Source organism: Nicotiana tabacum, chromosome 17 (genome assembly GCF_000715075.1).
Source record: "Nicotiana tabacum cultivar K326 chromosome 17, ASM71507v2, whole genome shotgun sequence".
In the NCBI taxonomy this organism is placed as follows: Eukaryota; Viridiplantae; Streptophyta; class Magnoliopsida; order Solanales; family Solanaceae; genus Nicotiana; species Nicotiana tabacum.
This window is the reverse complement of record NC_134096.1, coordinates 136,398,151-136,421,486: the sequence shown is the minus strand read 5'-3', so window position 1 is coordinate 136,421,486 and position 23,336 is coordinate 136,398,151. Positions and strand designations below refer to the sequence as shown.

At 38.0% G+C, this 23,336-nt stretch overlaps 1 protein-coding gene across 2 annotated transcripts; it reads left to right on the top strand.

The window, feature by feature from the left end:
• The first annotated feature begins 231 nt into the window (after positions 1-231).
• Positions 232-23,068, top strand: LOC107765045 (exosome complex exonuclease RRP44 homolog A-like). Of its 2 annotated transcripts, XM_075235154.1 has the most exons (24): positions 232-467; positions 586-726; positions 824-981; positions 1,860-1,915; positions 4,053-4,175; positions 4,390-4,520; positions 4,622-4,862; positions 7,534-7,678; positions 8,988-9,228; positions 9,494-9,650; positions 9,788-9,856; positions 10,287-10,412; positions 10,566-10,618; positions 11,394-11,500; positions 14,509-14,563; positions 14,675-14,774; positions 18,784-18,895; positions 19,388-19,508; positions 21,213-21,272; positions 21,361-21,466; positions 21,555-21,650; positions 22,326-22,407; positions 22,485-22,550; positions 22,659-23,068. In XM_075235154.1, the coding sequence occupies exons 1-24, from the start codon at positions 414-416 to the stop codon at positions 22,852-22,854; spliced, it is 2,796 nt and encodes a 931-aa protein (XP_075091255.1). In that variant the 5' UTR covers positions 232-413; the 3' UTR covers positions 22,855-23,068. The 2 variants fall into 2 exon arrangements, with proteins under 2 accessions (XP_075091255.1, XP_075091256.1); XM_075235155.1 differs by lacking the exon at positions 4,053-4,175 and having other exon boundaries at positions 273-467.
• The last annotated feature ends 268 nt before the right edge of the window (positions 23,069-23,336 follow it).

The window sequence follows — 23,336 nt, the reverse complement described above, 5'->3', positions numbered from 1 at the left end:
TTTCTTCTTCAATTGTGTTTATTTTTCTATCTATTACAAGGATTTTATATAGGCATGAAAAGTGAAGAAAAATATGTCATTGAATATGTCTTTAAGCATAGAAATATAATATGACATTAAACATTTGAGAGATCATGGAGGAATAGCTACTAATTTTTCTTATAACAATAATTTAATAATAAATATAATAAAATTTAAATAAAAGGCAGCCAGAGCCTCCAAATCCGCTTTAAGGAGAAAGCCTAAATTCACGATATTTAAAAGAGAGCCGCTTCTTCTTCTTCTTACAAGCAGCCTCTTTCTATTATCGAACAAAAAGCAACAGCGGTTCAGTCCTAGAAACCAAAGAACGAGAAAACCCATAAACCCCAATACCCCAAAAAACAGCGAAGAAGAATCATAGCAACTGTAAAATGCTGAAGAGCAAAGCATTCACACGCCAAACAAGACAAGGCAGAATACTGAAGGTCTGCACTCCTCATTCCCATACCGTTCTCATTCATAATTGCGGAGAAGAATCATAGCAACTGTATTTGTTCTTTTTCCCGTTTAGGGTTTTAATTTGGATTCCTATCTGGATTTCAGGAAGTTAGGGAACACTATTTACGAGACGATATTTACTGCGGAGCTCCATTTTGCGACAAAGGTTGTGACAAGTCATCTGCCCGCTTAAGCGCCTCTCCCTCCACTATTCTTGTTCTTGACACCAACGTTGTTCTCAACCAGGTATTGCACATATAGTTTGATAACATGCCGCATATTTCGTGTCAACTTAAATTTTTTATTGGATTTATTGTTTGATATTATTGGATTTGTATGTTAGATTGATTTGCTGGAGAATCCCGCTATTGACAATGTGGTAGTGTTATCCGTGGTATTGGCGGAGGTCAAGAACAAGGATATTGCCGTTTATAACAGACTCAGGGCTCTTTGTAGCAATTCTTTAAGGAACTTCTTTGTCTTTTCTAATGAATATCACAAGTATGTTCCTTTTTTCTTCTTCTGTTACCGTAGTTATGTTGCTATCAATTTCACTTGCCTTTTGATCAAAAGCTGGCCTCTTTTATGCTCTTACAAAACCACTGCCTATGGCGAAATACTTATTTGTGTTGTTTAATGATTGTCTCGTTCTCAATAATGCTTTTTTCCTTGTGCTTAGCAAAATTCCAATTGCAGCATTCTGGGAAGAGGGCAGAGGTGCAAGAACTATAGGCTTTGAGTGCTAGGGTAATATTTGTCATTTGATCCGCTTGTACCTCACGGGTCATTTTCTTTTTGGCATAAAGGGAATAGATTATTGAATTTTAAAAAGACAACGAGAAAAAGAGGTAGGATAAGAAGGTATGCTGTTTATCACATCGGGCATGAAAAAATTAGTTGCTTTATTGGTCCCTTTAGTTGTATGTCCATGACTAGCTCTCAATGAAAAAGTGTAGCACTTGCTGAAAACTCTTCGGTCAATGCACCCTTTAGTTGCAATGAAAAGAGTGTGGTACTATTTCAGACTATTTTTAAAATCTGTCATCTTTTCCGCGTAAAGAGTTGCATAAAATCAGAAGGCAGATGCAAGTCAAGTAGGCAAACTCCATTTGCCCACTCGTCCTGATGTTAGCTCTCCCTCTTGCAGCTTTGCTGATTGCTACATATGGCATTTTTTGGATAAGTAGAATAGCGTCTACTGCTATAATTAGGGATTTTCATGGCTGACCTTGAGCTATCAAAAAAAAAAAACCCACCTGGGTGTTCCTTTTGGCCGATCCACTTACATGATCCATAACATTACTAGATATCTATAGCTACTGGTTACAGCCAAGGCTGAAATCTGATGAAAAATATTCCTTCATTTGCACATTGTTCAGGGATACTTATGTGGAGGCCATGGCTGGTGAAAGCCCGAATGATCGGAATGATAGAGGTTTGTCTTTTCAACTTTGTATAGCTGCAATTAAAGTTGTATTTCATTGTTTTTCTTGAACATTTTGTGCCATGCATTTCTGCATTATCCTTCCACTGGCTGTCTGGGCCCTTCCATCCTAATTTCTCTAAATCCTATAGTTATGCTTATGTTAAGCAAATTAAAGGTCATACTTACATTGCATGTTTATTAAGTGCATAAGGGTCCATGTTAAAAGAAGTGCATTAAAGGCCACACTTATGTGTTTGATCAGTAAGGAACAAATAGCTGTACATTTTTACTTGCATGTTTGAGGAGAACTGGGCTAGTCAGTAGCCTATGTACAAGGGGCTATGCTCCTGTTATATAGTACACACTATTTTAAATATTCATACTGCAATTATTAGTTTCTTTTTCAGTTCCAACTAGTCTGGAAGACCCCATTGCATTGCACTATAACCTAGTTACTGAATTTGGATCGAGTCCTATATAGGTATTGTAGTACAGAGATTAATTATCACTGAATTGTTTTAGTGCATATGCATTTCTTATTGGACATTTTGTTCATTATAGTAAAGTTGGATTTGCTTTATATAATGTAAAATGTGTTTGTTACTTTATCCAAAAAAAGGAAGTAGAATGTGTTTGTTTTCAATTGAATAAGATTTTGTCTACAATTATATCCCTAGTTTGAACAGCAGTGTAGTGTCTCTGATTCAGAAACTAAACTTTACAAAAGAAAGCTTTGCTCCTGCGGTTCCTGTCTGATATTTTCCATTAAAAAAATGGAGTTTAGATGTATTGAAGTTGTATCTGGACTTTTTTCAAATGAGAGGAGCTAACTGGATATTTTGCATTATCAATGGCAATACAAAGTGAGGAATAGAATGCTTGACTTCACTGCTTTTCAGTTTCTAAATGTGATGCTATATCTAGGGCTATAAAGATACTAAATTTGGGGAAAATCAATCACTAGAAAAGTGAAGGTATCTCCTTGCCTATTTCTCTCACAGACCCACGCTAAAGATGTCTTGGGTTCTGAGGTGCACTGAGGAGTGAAGCACTTCGTTCTTCAGGTTTTCTTTCTGTGGAGATCTGGCCGATGACAGAATAAGAACCTCTGAATTAACATGAAGGGTAATTTTGGGTCCTTTTGATGTTTATCCAAGTATAATAATACAAGTATTTTTGTTCCACCTTATATCCGGTGTAAAATAATAGAGAGATTATCATACAGTGATATTTTTCCTGCTACCCAAAACCAAAGGACCCTTAGTTTTTCTAGAAATACTGGAACTTAGAATTTTGTGATTTAAAGCTGACATTGACTGAAAAGGTATGGCAGTAAAACTGAGATGATGTTAGATTGTATGTGTAGCTTCTCTACACATCTTGTTATGCAGGTCTCAATTCGTCTCTTCTTTTTTCTCGCTCGTAATTTATTGATTTAGTTTCTTTAATTAAGTCTATTATTGTTTTTAGTATCTTTAATAGATCCATTACACCAATAAGTCTAGAAGACAAACCCACTGTAAAAGTTTGGTGGTGACTGGCCATTCTTGTTCATGGTGGTCCAGAGAGTCCTCTTCATGCCACTTAGGTCAAGAGTTCAAGCCTGGTACGCTGCCACACACAATTTTTTTTTTTGTGGTGGTGGTGTTGAAGGATGTGGGTACTGTAATCATGTCCTCCCGGGAAAATATTCAGTCTATCATAATCCTAATTAGGTTGGTAATTTGTCTCTTATGCATTGGTCTTAAAAATAATATGGTCCTTTATCATCCTGCCCTCTACTGGAGTATCTCACCCTAATTTTCTGTTTTGTGTGTCTCCGTATTTTTGATATGTTGATGATGTAGTAAGATCTCTTGAAAAAATGAAACAAAGTTCTATTTTTTTCTCTAGTAAAGCTTCAAATCTCTTCAAGTTTGATTATCTGAGTGCAAAACTCTATATAAGTCGAGCTATATTAAGTTTCATAGACAAGGAGCAGAGCGGGAAATGTTAACATGATTTGGGAAAGTATAATCGAGAACCTTGGTCGTCTGTCTCTAATGGGTCTTCACATTATGGCTTCTACCTATTCTTAATGAAGTTGAATGCTTTTGTTTGTAAGCACCAGTAGATTGACAAACTTTGGCACTTTTTGGTAGTTCAGCTATTAGGGTCGCAGCTAAATGGTATCATGATCATCTTGGAAGCGCAGTAAGTGTCTTGCTAATTACGAATGATAGAGAAAACAAGAAGAAGGCAATTGATGAGGGTATTTCTGCAGAGACAGGTAGAGCTTGCTTGTAGTTGTTTGATGTCAATCATTCAGTAGTGTTATACTGTGGCTGTATTGATTTAAACACTGAGAGGCTTCTGTTAGTGTTCGTGAAAGTTCTCATTGGTCGTTACTGTGTACAGAGTTTTCTCGAGTTACCTGTTGCACTTGCTTAGTCAGTTAAATTCATCTTCAGGAGTCTTTACTGACTTACTTCCATTGATCTCAGTTGAGTGTTATGTAAAGTCGCTTGGTCAGGCGGAATTGCTTGACCTAATAGTTCAGCCTCCTTCTGAAGAAGTTAATATGGAGGATGTTGAGGATTTGAGGCCTTCAAAGCGAAAAGTCATTTACAACGAGGTATTTTTAACTGCTTAGTAAAATTTCTTTAAACTATTTTGTTGGTGCTGTTTTTAAGGCTATGACCTCCTAAACTTGTCTGTTATTCATGCTTTCTGTAGCATAAACCCATGTCAGAAATTACTTCGGGTTTGCTTCGAGGACTTTTCCACCAGGGGAAACTTCGTGTTAACCGTTTTAATCCATTTGAAGCATATGTTGGTAGTGAAAGCATCGGTGATGAGATAATTATATACGGGCGTGCAAATATGAATAGGGCTTTTGATGGTGATATAGTGGCGGTTGAGCTTTTGCCTCAAGAACAGTGGCAGGAGGAGAAGTCTTTGGCATTAGCTGATGAAGGTCCGTCCACTTTCTTTCTTTCTTTCTTTCTTTCTTTCTTGTTTTCTTTAATGGACACGACATACTTATATCGAAGTATGCAAAGATATACCCTCCATTAACTGTCTGGATCAATCATGTCCTTGCCGTTACAGAAGTGGTCTACATGCCCTAATTGACTAACGCAAAACGGTTGAATCGAACTAATTAGTACTTAATTGCCTTGTCTCCAACACTTGGCTTGAATCCAACCCTTTAATTACCCCTTTACCACCCCTTAACTTTTTACCCATCTTCTATTCAACCTCCCAATCCTCCACCTTCCAACATTACCATCGCCGTCAAGAGTAAAAATACTTTCAAGATGTGTATCTTGACCTTCCTCTTTTTCCTTTCACCAGATCACCCTTCGGGTGAAATTACACATGACCTTCCTTTCTTTTTCTTATTACTCTCTCTGGTCCACTTTATATGCAATAAGGCTGTGAAGATTTTGTCTTCTGTGGAAGATGAACCAAACATTTTTTTTTGAGCTGGAAAAACTGTAGCTTGGCGTGGCAGCTCATGTGGGCCTATGAGATTTAGGAAAAAATTCATTTTGGTGCTTCTTCTCTGTCTCATAAGCCTACTTAATGCTTGCTGCATGACGGATTTCAAAGCTTTTTGGTTTTTATCTGAGAAAAGGTTAATATGAGCTACCCATTACGGTGATTTTTTGGTTTTTGTCTGCAAAAAACTGTAGCTTGGCATGGCATGGCAGCTCAGGTGGCTTATGAGATTTTGGAAAAAAAATCATTTTTGCTGCTTCTTCTCTGTCTCATAAGCGTAATTAATGCTTGCAGCCATGACGGATTTCAAAGTTTTTTGGTTTTTGTCTGGGAAAAGGTTAATATGAGCTACCCCATTATGGTGATTTTTTGGTTTTTATCTGAAAAAACTGTAGCTTGGCGTGGTAGCTCAGGTGGGGTCTGTGAGATTTTGGAAAAATTCCATTTTTGGTGTTTCTTCTGTCTCATAAGACTAACTTATGCTTGCAGCCATGACAGATTTCAAATTTTTTGGTCTGTCTGAGAAAAGGATGATATGTGCCTGCCCCATTATGTTGATATTTTGTTTTCTTTGTCTGAAAAAACTGTAGCTTGGCGTGGCAGCTTAGGTGAGTCTATGAGATTTTGGAAAAATTCCATATTTGGTGTTTCTTCTGTGTCTCATAAGGCTAACTAATGCTTGCAGCCATGACGAATTTCAAAGTCTTTTGTTTTTTGTCTGGGAAAATACTAATATTAGCATACCCCATTATGGTGATTTTTTGTTTTTTTTGGTCTGAAAAACTGTAACTTGATGTGGCAGCTCTGGTGGGTCTATGAGATTTTAGAAAAAAAATCCATTTTTGGTGTTTTTCCTCTGATTCATAAGGCTAACTGATGGTTGCAGCCATGACGGATTTCAAAGCTTTTTGGTTTTTGTCTTAGAAAAGGCTAATATGAGCCTACCACATTACGGTAATTTTTTTTATCTTTTTGTCTGAAAAAATTGTAGCTTGGCGTGGTAGCTCAGGCATGTCTATGAGAATTTGGAAAAAGTTCCATTTTTGTTGTTTCTTCTTTGTCTCATAAGCCTACTTAATGCTTGTAGCCATGACGGGTTTCAAAGCTTTTTGGTTTTTGTCTGAGACAAGGTTAATATGAGCTACCCCATAACGGTGATTTTTTGGTTTTTGTCTGAAAAAAATTGTAGCTTGGCGTGGCAGCTCAGGTGGGTCTATGAGATTTTGAAAAAAATGTCATTTGGTATTTCTTCTGTATGCTATCAGCCATGACAGATTTCGAAGTTTTTGGTTTTTGTCCGAGTAAAGGGTAATATGTGCCTACCCCGTTATGTTGATATTTTGGTTTTTTGTCTGAAAAAACTGTAGCTTGGCATGGCAGCTCAGGTGAGTCTGAGATTTTGGAAAAAATTCTGTTTTTGGTGTTTCTTTCCAGTCTCATAAGGCTAACTAATGCTTGCAGCCATGATGGATTTCAAAGCTTTTTGGGTTTTGTCTGAGAAAAGGCTAATATGAGCCTACCCCATTATGGTGATTTTTTAGTTTTTGTCTGAAAAAACTGTAGCTTGGCATGGCAGCTCAGGTGGGTCTATAAGATTTTGGAAAAAATTCCATTTTTGGTGTTTCTTCTCCTGCAGCCATGGCGGGTTTCAAAGTTTTTTGGTTTGTCTGAGATTTTTAATGGTTGCAGCCATGACGGATTTCAAAGCTTTTTAGTTTTTGTTGAACCAAAACTAATGATACTAAGTTATTCACTTTCTATGATACGAAGGAAAAATTCAGTACTCCTTGCTTACTATTTATGGAATTACATTTCTATTTCAGGACGTTTGACCCACTTCTAATTGTTATTACTTAAACAGATTTTACAAAATTCAAAAACTTGAGTCATTCCATATTATTTTTACTGTAATAGCTTATCTTAAACTTACTCCTCCGGGAACTACTTTAATATTTTTTTCTACTATGAATGAATTATTCAATTCAAATTAATGTCTTATAAATTCCATGCAAAACGAAATAATGATTTTGAACTTGTCCCTCTTCTCCTGCATGTCTGTCCGTCACGATTGTCCCTGCTTGCTTTCATTATGGTGCAAAAACTTTCTGTTCATGTAAATCTCATAGCTATTTTGTATCCTGAAGATGAAGAAGAAGATGTTCATTTAGCTCCAAATAGCGCTGATGATGCTCCTAGAGTTTTGAATCAAGGGCAAACTGCATCCGAGGAAATGAAACCTTCTCGCCCAACTGGACGTGTTGTTGGGATCATAAAGCGGAACTGGCACTCGTAAGTTATTGTTGAATTATATGCTGGCGTTAGATAGTCATGAGGAGAACTCTTAGATAAAAATTTTTTGGTCCTTGAAGTTCTTCTGATAATTCAGTGGGGTTTTAGGGTAATTTCGAAGGATTTCTTTTCCCAATTTTTATTTTTCTAAAAGCACCTAAAAGGATATTTTCAAATGTCCATGCATTATACAATTACGTTTTCAGAAAATCTAAAAAGACATTTTCAAGAAGCTGGCACATAAGTTTTAGATACTTTCAAAAACAATTGTCCTATGCTGGTTCTTGCCTGAATCAGCAAATAAGTTGTCGAAAATTTTAAGGTGAGATATCCTATCACCTTTAGAATACAGTATCTCTTCTCTTATTAAAAAAGATTTTATAATTAGAAAAAGGATATCCACTTGGTTCCTCCAAATAGGTCGCCACCTAGCAGCATGGTAAAGTTCATTTGATTTAAGGAACCTTTACCATGATGTCCATGTTTGGGACTTGATATTTGTCCTTGGTTATATTGTTTAATGGTTTATTCTTCATTTTTCAAATTGTTAGTCTTTTGAGTTCTTTTCTTTCCCCGAAATGGAGAAAATGTTTGGAAATATGTTCCATGCTCTTCATTTTCTAGGTCTAAAGCATGTAAATTCTTTGATTGTAGTAGTGAGACTTGTACTTTGCTTGCTATGGTTCTATGTTAAAGTATTCACATCTGGCCTAAAATTTTAAGGTAAGAGGTAGAGTAACTTTGGATCATTATAAATTCCACTATCCAGATGTTCAGCCCTAGGCATTTCAAATGTGTGATATTTTGTCTCCTTTTATGGTCTTGGATTTAGCTCTTGAGCTAGCTTTTGAGGTTGAGTTAGGTCCAAGATCCATTTTCCATACATGGTATTAGAGCCTCTTTGATTTTGGTAGCAACTTACATAGCTTATGCTACCGGTAGGCGGCTTACACCATCTGGCGCCTCTACTCTCCCCACGACTGTTCAAGGCATTACTCCTGTCTCCCAGGACAGTTCAGATGCCGCTTCTTTCACTGGGGCCTTTTCAGGCGTCACTCATCTCTCTAGTGACTGTTTCTTACCTCTTGTGGTATCTTTGAGATTGAGTGATGCCCAAGGCTCAATTTTCGTAACTGTTTGCAAAGTAGCAGGGGATTGGAAAATTCTGCCCCTTCAATTAATCCTGCAAAAGTTCTATGGCCTCTGGACTCTATGCACTGTCACTGAACTCGTACTAAATCGCTTTATCTAGTTCCACTATTAACAAAGTCTTCATTTATCTGGTATATAATTTATTTCATCCCTGCAGTTACTGTGGATCCTTGGAGCCAATGCCTATGCCAGGAGGTAATGGTGGTCTTGCCCATGCCTTATTTGTATCCAAAGACCGCAGAATCCCTAAGATACGGATACAAACTCGTCAATTGGGAAATTTGCTGGATAAACGGATTATCGTTGCGGTTGATTCATGGGATCGTTTGTCCCGATATCCAACCGGTCACTATGTCAGGACAATTGGAGAAATAGGTGACAGGGATACTGAAACAGAGGTATGTGGTAAAGTGTCATTCGTTCTCTTTAAAATTTAAACAGATGATCCCTCTCTACCTTTCTGTCATGTACTTTTGAGACTGTTTGTAGTTTCTCTGTTGTGGTTTTTTGTTGAAAACCTTCAAGTAATTGCTAAGGGTGTTGTTGTCCTTTGCTTGTAGCTACCTTTATATTATCTTACATGCTTAAACTATTGGGATTTTATTTATTTGTTGATGCTGATAAATAATAGTCACGACTAAATTTGTTCTGTAATCACTTTAGGTGGTATTAATAGAGAATGATATAGATGCCAGACCATTTTCTGTTCAAGTGTTGGCATGCTTGCCACCGTTACCTTGGTCTGTGTCTTCTCAAGATTTGACAAATCCTATTAGACAGGATTTGCGTCATCTGCGTGTATGTAGTGTGGACCCTCCTGGTATGTTCCCAAATTTAACTGTGGTTTACGTCTTCCATTTAACTGCAGTGCCCGCATTTAGTTTATGTCAGCATAGATGAGATACTTCCTGCATGCGATACCAATCTTAGACAGAATTCTGCTTTTCTGTGATGCAGGATGCAGAGATATTGATGATGCATTGCATTGTATGCCTCTTCCAAATGGAAATTTTGAAGTGGGAGTTCGTATCCATGTTTAATTTCGAGATCTTTTGGCTAGAATTTGCAGAACTTAACACTGATTTCTTTTGCTAATTTTTTCTTCAAGAGACAGTGAGCTCCTTGAGGAGAAGGGGTGTGAGGAATGTTTTGGGCATGTGAGGCTGTTCGAATTACTCTTTGGTTTATTAGACTTGTTATGTGGCGGAAATATTATGTGTGCAATCAGTTAATGATGAGTATATAATTGTATGCCGTCTCTTATTTTCTTTGATGCTTCTGACTCCCCAAATCTTCCTGTGCGCCAGGTACGCTGGTTGTGCGCTTTTTCACCCACTAAAACTGTTCTCTTTCTTTTCTTTCATTACCTTCGGTTCTCCACAATTTTTTTGAAATATAATGTCTACATCATGGAAATCATGGAAAAGGTTTGGTTGTAGTCTTTAATACATATCAGATATAGCTGATGTTACTAATTTTGTTCATCCTGGAACTCCACTCGATGATGAGGCTTCACAAAGGGGCACTTCTGTATATCTCGTAGAGCGTCGAATCGACATGCTTCCAAAACCTCTTACAGAAGGTAATTTTACTTCTATGGCACTAGCCTGAATGGTTTTTGCTTGTCACATGGCTCGGATATGTAATTCGTGCCGATTTGTGTATCAAAAATATCTACTTTATGGTTATGCATGGCTTTTTCCAATTAATCTTATGTTTTTTCTTTGCTTGGCAGATATTTGTTCACTTCGTGCTGATGTTGAAAGACTAGCTTTCTCAGTTATCTGGGTATGTGATTTTTTAAATTATATTTGCTAGAAGTGAGTTGATCCTCTCTCTTTCTATCCCCCTCTCTCTCCCTCCCTCCCTCCCTCCCCCGCCCCTCTCTCTCTCTCGCGCGCACACACACACACACACACGTATAGAGACGGTCTTCGTTTAGCTATCTGTTTCTCTATGTTATTTTTCTTCCTCTATATACCTACAGGTTCGTACAATGTTCCCCCAGTCTGAAATCAGTAGTTGTTTTTTGTTCTTTTACTAACATCCAGCTTATACGGACATAGTTAGTGGTCAATCTTCTAACTGCATGTTAATTATCATTCATTTTATGCTGCCATGTCAAAGGTAATGCATAAATACCGAAAGTTGTCTTAGGCTGATATAAGTTCGAACTCAAAATTAGTTCCTTGTCCTGCCCCAACCAACTTGGGTGGTAACCCATAGATCAAGGTGTCTGGTTGAATTGGGTAAACTATTTGTCGGCCAAACATAAAATGATTTTTGCCTGATCCTTATGCATGTATGAGTTAACCGTCATGAATAATCCTTCCATGAAGCAGATATTTAGGCAGATTCTTGATGAAACACGTTGTAGCATTCTGCATTTTGCTCATTAACTATACTGCCATACGACAGCGACTTCATCAGTCCCTGTCAGCTTTGTTTATTTGTATGCTTGTGTGTTTTTGCCCTCTTGCTGGTCATACTCTGATAATTTTCCCCATGACATAAGATCTATTCATCTTTATCGTAACCTAATGTACGGTTATTTGTCTTTCAGGAAATGACACCTGATGCTGAGATTATTTCTACTAGATACACTAAAAGCGTGATTAAATCTTGTGCAGCATTATCCTATGTCGAGGCTCAAGCGAGAATGGATGACAGGTGCTCCCATTTGATGTTTCTGTTTATGTTTTGTCTGCTTGGCTCTTTTCTGGTCATACTTTATCAGATTCTAAAGCATCATCTCCTCTCAAACATCTTGAACGAAACAGTCTCTTTGAGCACTAGCTAAATAGGTATGCCTATGGCCCATTAACCACTGTGTCTGTGCTCTATACGCTAGCTGGAGTCGCTCTTCACAACCTACTTTCTACGTATTGCTGTTTTATGCAAGCACTTTGTGGTTTTCAAACAATTCATGAATAGCCGTGGAGTGGTACGAAATATGAGCATATATATCATCGTATGCCTTCCTTTAAGCCTGGTGATTTGTTATGCCTTCCTTTATGTCTGGTGATTTGTACGTCATGGTTGGTCCACATGGGGATTATCTGTTGAAGGGTATTTCAGGACCTGGTTCAATCACTATGGCGAGTGTCCTGTTTTAATAAAGATTCTTTAATGCAAAAACAGCACGCTGGGTATGTTAAAAAAAAACTCAGTCTCCTTTATATAAATGTAAGGAACTGAGAAAGTCTAAAGAACTTTCTAAATCATATACATTTAATATGTTGCACCAAGAAGCCAAAACGTATAAACATTTGTATTTGAGCTTGTGCAAAAGATTTAGCCTTTATCCGCGAAGCACCTCTGATTCCTTTCCATCCATACCAACCAAAAGATGCATGTTGAATCGTGAACCGTACGTTCTTGTGTTTGCAGTTTTTCATCTGGCCAGCTTAGTAGCATCTCTCGTGTTCTTTGGGAATTGACCAACTTAGTACATATGGGTTGAAAAGCATGTCGCGAAGTTGTCTGGCCTCAAACTCTGGCGAGCTTTTTCCAGTCACCTTCGTTTTACTTGCTAAATGTTTGTCAAATCAGTTACCGTTCTACATTGAAAACCTGAAGTTGCTTTATGAAAAGTGAGCTGAAGTAGTTTTTGGTTAAGTCCACTATTAATGGTTCCACTAGTAATGGGTGGATGTCTCAAGTTCTTAACTGTCTGAAACTGGAGTCCTCTTGTTTCATCCCTCAATAAGTGGATTGGTGTTGATATTAGTCAGATTAATGTTGCCTTTTCCAGTCTACATTGTTTAGTTTTTCCCTCAGAAAATAGGGAAGTCTTATCCTTCAAGTTATGAGGCCTTCAGCAAGATCAAATTGGGAACCCAGTTTTCTGTCACTGAAAGTACAGATACTTAAACTGTTAAAAAAAAGTACAGAAATTTCAGATGTCTGATGTCTCACACATTCTTTTCTTTCTTTGTCGGTCTTCTGCCATCTCCCCTTTGCTCTGTCTGGTGTTCAATACTTCTCATGATTTTTCATCTTCCCATTTAAATATTTGAAAGGTAGATTTATCATTATTTGTTGACCATTTCTTGATAAACTAAAAGATTTCATTGATGTCACACCAAGTGGTGTTAGCTTTATGAAAGTGTTGTAGCATGTATTTGGACCTGCTAATATCTAACCATCTATACAGTGGGTACACCAATTTTGCACTAAAGATTCAAAAGAAACTTAAAGCTAACACATCAATTTTGCACTAAAGATTCAAAAGAAACTTAAAGCTAACACCACTGTTAAAAAAAAGTACAGAAATTTCAGATGTCTGATGTCTCACACATTCTTTTCTTTCTTTGTCGGTCTTCTGCCATCTTCCCTTTGCTCTGTCTGGTGTTCAATACTTCTCATGATTTTTCATCTTCCCATTTAAATATTTGAAAGGTAGATTTATCATTATTTGTTGACCGTTTCTTTGATAAACTAAAAGATTTCATTAATGTCACACCAAGTGGTGTTAGCTTTATGAAAGTGTTGTAGCATGTATTTGGAGCCTGCCAATATCTAACCATCTATACAGTGGGTACACCAATTTTGCACTGAAGATTCAAAAGAAACAAAGAAAACTTTTGACCCTTGAATGCAGACTCTCACCTCCTTAAAACATTGTCGTACTTATTTGTCTTTTTAAAGAAAGAAAACTTTTGACCCTTGAATGCAGACTCTAACTCCCTAAAAAGTTGTCCTACTTTGTCCATATAAAAACAGCAAATTGCAAGAAGGCGAGGTTTTTCATATTTTTTTCCTTCATACTTTTAAGTTGCTCAATCTTCAATTTTTGACCATGCCTTAGTACATGTTAAGATTACACGTATTGGATACATATTGAATGTTGAATACTGCAATCATCAATGACCTCGTCTTCCTGTCAGATTCACAATGTAATAAAAGTAGTTCGCATTATCCTTGTGTTTTTTGTAAGCTAAAAAAAAAGGGCAGCCCGGTGCACTAAGCTCCCGCTATGCGCAGGGTCCGTGGAAGGACCGGACCACAAGGGTCTATTGTACGCAGCCTTACCCTGCATTTCTGCAAGAGGCTGTTTCCACGGCTTGAATCCGTGACCTCCTGGTCACATGACAACAACTTTACCAGTAAGCTAAGAATTATGCAATTCTTTCTTCTTAAGTTGTAAGCTTTCAGTTTGGTTCGCTGCATGCACACTAAGTGAAATATGCTACCTTCTCTGGAGCCATAGACTTCCATAACAATTTCCACTTTAAAATTAGGGTCTCCACCGCTGAGTAGCCGTATTGTAGTTGGATTTAAGTTGAGAAACATCTTTAGGATGCTCCTCTCCATATGTTATTGTATTCATTTCCAAGTAATTCCTGCAGTTGTCATACTTTTTTGACAAAATTCATTACAAGTAGTTGAATTGATGGCCCAACCAGGTGAACCACTCAACAACAACTACTATTATGCCTCAGTCCCAAACCAGTTGGGGTCGGCTATATGAATTACTTCTCCATTTAACTACTCAACCTGAGAAAATATAAACTTATGGGTTTGTTTCTAGTTCGACCTTAAACTATTCAGTGCTTACATGTCGATCTTCTGAAACTTTGAAAAGAATACATATTTATCTACTGCAGTGCTTTTGCTGTTTCCATCATTTTGTACATCCTAGTTCCTGTACTTACAAGTTCTATCTGTTATTCCAGTCGCTTGGTGGATCCAATAACTTCAGATTTACGAAATTTGAATGGGTTAGCCAAGGTGATGATCTCCTAATCTTTGTTCTCCTTTCTATAGTTACAACTTCTTAGCTTTGGACTTTCAGCTCTAGTAACAATATATTAAAGCATTCTAATGAGACCAACCTTGCAGATTATGAGGCAAAGACGCATTGATAGGGGTGCACTGACACTTGCTTCAGCTGAAGTCAAATTTCAGATTGATACTGAAACTCATGACCCTCTTGATATTGGTATCATCCTATTCTTTTTTTAAATTCTCTTTTCCCTTTCTTTCTAGTTTCTTTTGGTAGCTTATTGAAATTAGATAAAGGTGCCCTACTATCTGCCGTTTGGAAAGTCCAGAAACTTTCTTACAGACTTTCTTTCAATTATATATTTGGCAGTGCTTAAGAATTAGTTTAGGGATCATTTGTTTCAGACTGGTGCAGGACTGTGACATTAAGATTTTCTTAGCTTTGAGCTCATAGAACATATGTCGTAGCAATGACAATACCCAATTCTAGCTTGTTTTGAACAGATGTTATCGAAGGCAGAAATGCATCTTTGTTTATCCTTTTTATTGTTGTTGTTCTTATTATCATTATTATATTATGATTATTATCATCATCATCATTATCATCATCATTATTAGGTATCAGGCGTGGGGATATGAATTGTCTTGAGGGAGAAACATGGGTTACCCTGAACTTTTTTTGAGGAACATGAAGGGTAGATGTGCAGCGGGATATAACGGATTGATTTCCATCTGCTGAGAGTATGAGACATGGGATCTGTCATCACCAGTTTGATGGCTGTTTCAGGAGAGCTCCAACAAGGAGATAAGCACATGTTGCCAGGGGCTTATTGCTCTTGTGGATGGAGATGTTGGTTGACTGTTCTTGACCTTATCCATTTGGAGTTTTACAATTCACTAAGCTAATTAGCAGTAATGCATGCTAATTCTCATAGAGTAACTAGGGGTGACTGATTCTTTTTTGGAATGAAACTATGTGAGTTTGTAGCTTATTATAGTTCTCCAAATTCGCAACTTCTTCTTGTACTATTACTATTGTACCTCAAACTATTATGTAAAGCTATCTTCCATAGTCAGTAAGATGGAGGTTCATGAGCAGTATCCAAGGATATTGTCTTTGGCAGGGAATGTGAGACGAAGAAGATCAGCAAACGATGATCATCCTTTGGTCTTCCTTGATTATTCATATTTTTAGTTTGGGGGTCCTCTCTGTTTCTGATTTTGGGTTTGTTCTGGGTAAAGTGGTGGTGAAAGAATAAGAAAGTGAGAATAGGAGAAGGAAAGAGATCTATTGCTCACTTGATGATAAGATAGTACCAGACATACCTATTTTTAGCAAACTCAACCACATTAGACATATGATATTTGTCCAGTGTGCCTATACTCAAGAAGTGTAGCTATTAAACGCAAAATGCTGACTTGACCAGAAAAGTGTGCTCCACATTCGCGTAAACGAATGCCAAATACAATAACAGTTTCCTTTTTTTAAAAAGAAAAACTCTCATTTCTTCTACCCATTATTGCCACCACCTTTCCGCTGCTCTTCACCTTCGGTCTCTCCCTCATCTACATCTCTACCGGAAAACTTCAAAAAGCCGGTGAACAAACCTGGAGAAAATTTGAAGTTTCCGATATATAACCAAGTTATACACCAAGCAACAATTGGAATTTTTTTCAGATCTTTCCATGCATGTAGTACATTTATAATGTATAAGCTTTTCGTCATTGACCCATTTGCCCTTTGATTCTTTCGTACTTGTAGAGATTCTTTTCTGTGGAAAAACATTGCCCCAAAGCCCCAACAGTCTCACTTTTCACATTCTTGTCCCACTTTTCTTTGCACCCTTTTTTTTGGTGCTGTCTTGTCTTGATCAATATTGAATTGGGGCTTTTCGTAATGTTTTGTTTGTGTTTCTGAGTTGTGAAAGACTATGAAAAAGTTTTGAGTCTTTGGTCTTTGATTCTTTGGTGAAGTGGTGTCATATTGTAGGCGGTAGGGGTTTGATTTTCGGCGGCGAGTGGAGGGGGATTTGAGGTGGAAAAAGATGGAGAAGAAGGGGGGGGGGGCTCTTTTTGGTTGGGTGGGTAATATAGGATTTTACTTTTATTTTTTTAACTCCAAAAAAAAATAAAATAGTAAGCCATGCTATGAAAGTCTAGGAGATGGTGGTGGAGCTGAGGTTGAGGATTATTGTGGATATTTCTGAAAATCAGTTTGGATTTATGCAGGACGTTCAACTATGAAAGCTATTCATCTTGTTAGGAGGTTGATGGAGCAGTATAGGGAGAGGAAGAGGGTTTACATATGGTGTTCATCGATTTAGAGAAGGCTTACGATAAAGTGCCAAGGGAGATTCTGTGGAGATGTTTGGAGGCTAGAGGTATTCCTGTTGCTTACATTAGGGCTATTAAGGACATGCATGTATGATGGAGTTAAGACTCGAATGAGAACCGTGGGAGGGACTCGGAACACTTTCCAGATATGATGGGGTTGCATCAGGGGTTTGCCTTCAGTCCATTTCTGTTTGCCTTGCCGATCAATGCGCTGACGCGCCACATACAAGGAGAGGTGTCGTGGTGCATGTTATTTGCAGATAACATTGTTCTGATTGGCTAGATGTGAGGCGGTGTTAACAGGAGGTTAGAGATTTGGAGGCAGACCCTGGAGTCTAAAGGTTTCAAGTTTAGCAGGACCAAAACAGATACTTGGAGTGCAAGTTCAGTGGGACGACTCAGGTTGTGGGCGAAGAAGTGAGGCTTGATTCTCAAGTCATCCCTAGGGGGGAGAGTTTTAAATACCCTGGGTCAGTTATACAAGAGAATGGAAAGATCGACGAGGATGTTATACATCGTATTGGGGTGAGATGGATGAAATGGAGGCTCGCTTCAGGTGTTTTGTGTGATAAGAATGTGTCACCTAAACTTAAAGGTAAGTTTTATAGAGCGGCGGTCAGACCGACTATGTTATATGGGGCAGAGTGTTGGTCAGTCAAGAACTCCCATGTCCAAAAGATGAAGGTGGCTGAAATGAGTATGTTGAGATGGATATGCGGGCATACCAGGCTAGATAGAATTAGAAATGAAATTATTCGGGACAAGGTGGGCGTGGCCCCTGTGGAGGACAAGATGCGGGAGGCGAGACTTAGATGGTTCGGGCATGTGAAGAGGAGAGACACAGATTCACCGGTGAGGAGGTGTGAGAGGTTGGCCCTGGAGGGCCAAGGAGAGGTAGAGGTAGGCCGAAGAAGTATTGGGGAGAGGTGATTAGGCAAGATATGACGTTGCTCCAGCTCACTGAGGACATGCCCATGGATAGGAAGGTGTGGATGTTGAGAATAAAGGTAAAGGGTTAGGATAGATCGCCTAGCATTGTCCTTGTCTGTAACAGTAGCTTTAGTACATGAGTTAGCGTTATTTATGTATTTTCATATTCCTTGATTTCTGTGATTACTTGTCGTTGCTTTCGTTTCGGCCTTCTGATTACAATACTCAGTTTTAGTTTTGTATCTTTGTATTTTTGCTTCGGTTTTCTAATTGGTGTGCTTGCTGCTACCCTTCCTTTTATCTTTCCTAAGCCGAGGGTCTTGCGGAAACAACCTCTCTGCCTTCTTGAAGGTAGGGGTAGGGCCTTCGTATATACTACCCTCCCCAGACCCCACTTGTGGGATTACACTGGGTCTGTTGTTGTTCTTGTAACTCAAAATTTGTTTTTTATAATTATTTTGGGCCAAATGGCGCATGTCATCATTTCATTCTTTCCTTTGCCACAACATCTGCGCGTGAGTTATAGGCATTATGTTTTTTGGTTAGATTGTAATTTTGTGTTTAATAGGTACACATTTGTTACAGTAGGAGTTTTTAATAGAAACACGAGCCCGTGTAAGTGTCAAAATGAAAGAATCGAACAAGGGGCTGTTTATGAGTTTGGCCTTCTTTGGCTAATGCACTTATACTGGTTGCCACTGTCGACTGTCGAGATCTAGTCATATCAGAGGAGAGTTTCGAACCTAAACATGCATTAGTTTGGGCTATTTGCTGGTTAACTCGGCTAGTGCATGCACTTCTTTATGCATTCAAAGTTGGGAGAGTGAGACATGGTCTTTTATGTGCTTTCCACAATTTCATAGAAGAGTTCTGCTAATTTGCTGGGATTGCACATAACATTGTCATTTGTTTTACTATTTTGAGTTACTCGTGTAAAGCTAATCTTTAAATTGTATGTATAGGGATGTATCAGATTCGTGAAGCAAACCAAATGGTTGAGGAGTTTATGCTTGCTGCTAATGTTGCAGTTGCTGAAAAAATCCTGAAGCATTTTCCTCTCTGCTCTCTGCTAAGGTATGCTGCTATTGTTACTTAGAAGGAACATATCTGTTTGTTTAGTTTGAAGTTACATTCTTTTTTAGCACACGAAGGATGTGGAAAGAGAATCATACAACATAGCAGGTTGTGGATATGAGACGGGAAAATTTAGCCATCTTATACATCAGATGGCTATTCATAGTGGTCCTAAGATGGAGCACTAGAGACAGAGATTCTTGATTCCTGCCCAGAACTCTGGATTAATACAAGTGTTCTGAAAAATTTGGAGTTCATTTTATGTTAGACTTACTTCAATATAGCCTGGTCAAGCGAAGCTTGGCTTTCTAGTTAATTTATTTGCTATTATCTATCTTACTTAAACATAGTTTCAAGTATTCTGCAAAAACTTGTATTACATTTAATGCCAGAGTTTTATGACACTATGAAATCGCTATTGAAGCTTAACCTTTTGTACTTTAATTAAATTTGATAATCATCGAGGTTTTCATGATGCATTTTTATTTGCAGACGCCATCCTAGCCCAACCAAAGAAATGCTTGAGCCTCTTCTCCGCACAGCTGAAGCAGTTGGTCTTAGTTTGGATGTGACATCATCCAAAGCATTGGCTGACTCTCTGGATCGGGCCGTGGTGAGTTATGGCTGTCATTGAACCTGATGTGCATAGTGAAATCTAAAAATTAAGCATGAAGTTTATTCCTACCACTATATTTCCAAAGGGGTTAGCAAATAAATCAAGTTGAATATAGCAGCTGTGTTCACAATCTGCATGTGGCAACTCATTTTTGGCTTGGCCCTGCTTGTCCATTGTTGAGCTGAGCTGAGCTGAACAAGCATCAAGCCTATTGGCTGTAGGGATGCTGGCCTAGACGAGAAATGAGTTCCATCCCTCTCCATACAAGCTCCTCAGAACCCTAACCTTTCATTTCTCTGCAGACAAGCTTCCTAGAACCTTAACTAATTTTTCCAATTGCTTTAATGGGTACACACATGACCTCTTTCTTTGCCAGCCTCTCATTCCCTTTCACTTTGTATTAAAACCACTCATGAGGAAACAATTCACTATTTACTACTCTCATCTCCATTCAATTGATTGACGACAGAATGAACAACTAATTATACAAATGGCTTTTTCATAGACATTCACTTGTATTCCCATTATCTTCATCCAGTCTAAAAATTCAAACAAATACCAGTTTCCGAGACACCTTATCCTTATTATCACTAATGCTAGGTTATCAAGGGTCGTGAGGTATCAGAATTCAAAAAGTTCTTTTTTGGGTCAGCCAGTTTCGCTCATCAAATTCTCGTTTGGTGTCCCGCTATTAGGACACCACAATCAGTCCTTACCCTTCTATAACGAACAGAAGAAAATCAATACCTATAATTCGCTTCTCTCCAACCGTTCTTTTGAATCTTGATGCTGAATAGTCAGCTGTGTCTTGGGCTCTTGGCTCCTTGTGATGAGATCTATTTATTCTGCAGTACACCACTACTTCATTCATCTTCTATGACTTTAGTTTCATTGGCTCTCCCAACTCCCCAATACATATTTTAATAAGTGGCATATTTTCTTATTTGCAAGACGTGTTTTGTTGGCTTGGAAGAATAATGTTTGTTTGCAGATTTCAATGAATTGTCAGGTTAGAAATTATTAGGATTTTTATTTCAATTTCGGCTTCCTTTAATTGGTGCATAGGGCTTGTGGCAGATCAATTCTTGATGTTCGAGCTTTTGTGGCTTTATGTCAATTCTTAAGATTCTCCAATCAAGCTGAGGTCGAGTCATGGAATTTTAGTTTCAATCTATCTCGATCTTAACCTTAAATGGTTGAGGCTCGACTCGGGCTCGCTAGCTAGCATCCTAATTTTTACTGTTAAGACATTCAGTATAATTTCTTTTGCAAGGCAACATGCTCACTGTACTTTTGACCAAACGTAAGGTACTTAAATAGTGTGTTTAGCTAAAAAATGAAGGTAACTTGATGAAAAACTATTGGTTTTTCTTCAAAATAAAAGGGAAATATATAAAAAAATAAAAGGAAAATGTTAAGAAAAACATGATTACCTTCCCTGATTCTTATTTTGGCTTGTTTGTTATTTGTTGGAGATTTGCATTTGTCCTTAACTAAAACACCCTTAATTATATTTTATAGAATTACATAGGTTAATTTGGCTCAACATTGATGGAAGTACTACTTTTGCTGAAAAACTAGAAACCCATAGCCCAGAAACGTTGAATAGGAATGATGTTGCACTACTCAAAGTAGTTTAGGGACATCTAGTTTCATTGTGGTGTGGTGCGTTCATATGCTTACTTCTTATCTTCTCCTTAGGGTGATGATCCATACTTCAACAAGCTGATTCGGATTCTGACAACCAGATGCATGACACAGGTTCCTTCTTGGTTGATTTAACAACTCCCCTACTTTTGAAATATCAGGTAATTTCTGAGTTAATGTTGCTTTTGGTATGCATTTTCAGGCGGTTTACTTCTGTAGTGGAGACCTTAGTCCTCCGGAATATCTTCATTATGGTCTTGCCTCTCAACTTTATACTCATTTCACCTCGCCCATTAGAAGATATGCTGGTTAGTAAAAGTTAACCATCCATTTATCGTGACAGAGTTCAATGGATGTGATCAATCTTGAGCCTCTTGTTTTATCTTTGCCTTATAGATGTAATCGTTCATCGGTTGCTTGCTGCATCTTTGGGGATATATAAGCTTCCTGGTGTTTTCCAAGATAGACCCAAGCTAACTAGTATTTCTGACAGTAAGTACTGCTTTTCATTATGCTTGGTATTCGTTTTAAATGCATTCGACTTTTAGCGGATGGAGTAATATGAGCTTGCCTTTCTAGTTATGCTTGTTCTTGATCAAATGGGCCTTTGGTTGCAATCTGTTCAGAGGTAGATCATAGAAGTTTGGGTTCATGGTTTTATGCTTTTTCCTCCACAGAGTGAATAGTTGGGACTGAATGTGTCTGTTAGTTGAGGTTTTACTTAGCAATAGTTTGAGTACTTTTTGGCCCCCCAAGGCTTCGGTGTAGCGGTAAGTGTGTAACACATGATGTGTGGGTTAGGTGCACATCACGTGTGCGAACCCTGCTGCAAATAGAAGCTCGGTGGAGAAGGGTAGAGGGACGGGCCATTATCCACTGAGTTCCGAGTTGTGCGCCATGTCACTCGAGGATTATCGGTTATTGGAAGTACTTGAGTACTTTTGTTAAAGCCCGTCTGTTCAACGTAAATGATCTACTTGTGCAGTGTCAGCGTTCTAGTATTTATGCTATTGCTGAACCTTGGACATTAAAGGGTTTAAACTTGTAATGACTAGTGAAAAGAAAAAGAAGAAGAAAAGGAGAGGTCTTCCTTATAGGGAAAACCAAACTCGTTCTCTAGTTTCACATTTTGTTTGGTTATGTTTGCTTATTCCTGTTCTGGAACAGATCTAAATTATCGGCATAGGAATGCTCAGATGGCCAGCAGAGCATCAGTGGAGCTCCATACCCTCATTTTCTTCAGGAAGCGGTATGAAGAGTCTCTTCTTGGTTCCTCTCCCCCTCCCATATGCTCATTCTCATTTTTACTTGTCCATGCTTGTGCAGGCCGACAGATGCTGAGGCGAGAATTGTGAAAATAAGATCGAATGGCTTCATTGTCTTTGTGCCCAAGTACGGTACCCCTTGTGCAGTTCTATCTGCCATACTGCTTTAACTTAAAAGACTTCATTCGCATTAGCTGTTGGATACTCATGATTATTGTAAAAAAAACCTTTCCAGGTATGGTATTGAAGGGCCTGTTTACTTGACATCAAAAGGCGAAAATGCAGGGGAATGGTTAGCCGATGAGAAACAACAGAGAATACGAAAGGTTGATGGGAGTGTCTCTTATGGTGTGCTTGGAACAGTGAGGATTCACATGGAGGTTGTTGAGCCTCAGCCTAATCGGCCTAAACTCCAACTTACCCTTGTATGAGACCCAAAACTTTACCAAGTAAGTGGCGGTAATGGCTACACTCCTAGGCCAATAGAGCTCTTGCTTTAGGCCCCAAAAATGATTTTTATTTGATTTAGAAATATGTAATTTAATTGATTTTTATTGTGTTTTAATGATGAGTAAATCTTTTTAACCATTTGTTGTCAGTTTGTTACCAATCATATATCAATATAATTCTTATTTTATACTACTATTTTTGGGGAAATTTTTGAGGCAATTATAGATGAAAGTGGTAGATAAGTCAAACTGCAATCACTTTATGCTTCTTTCCTTTTGTTCACTGAAACTGAATTGAATCAATATTTTTTGTAACCTTGACTTTGTAAAGTTTCTTCTTTTAAGGTCTCAATAGACTCGCTTCAAGCTAATCAGATCGCAATACATTCTAGATGAAAATTCAAAGTTTTAGGAGAAATTGTGCAAGTTGGAATAATAAATTAATCTGTCTAATGTACTCAATT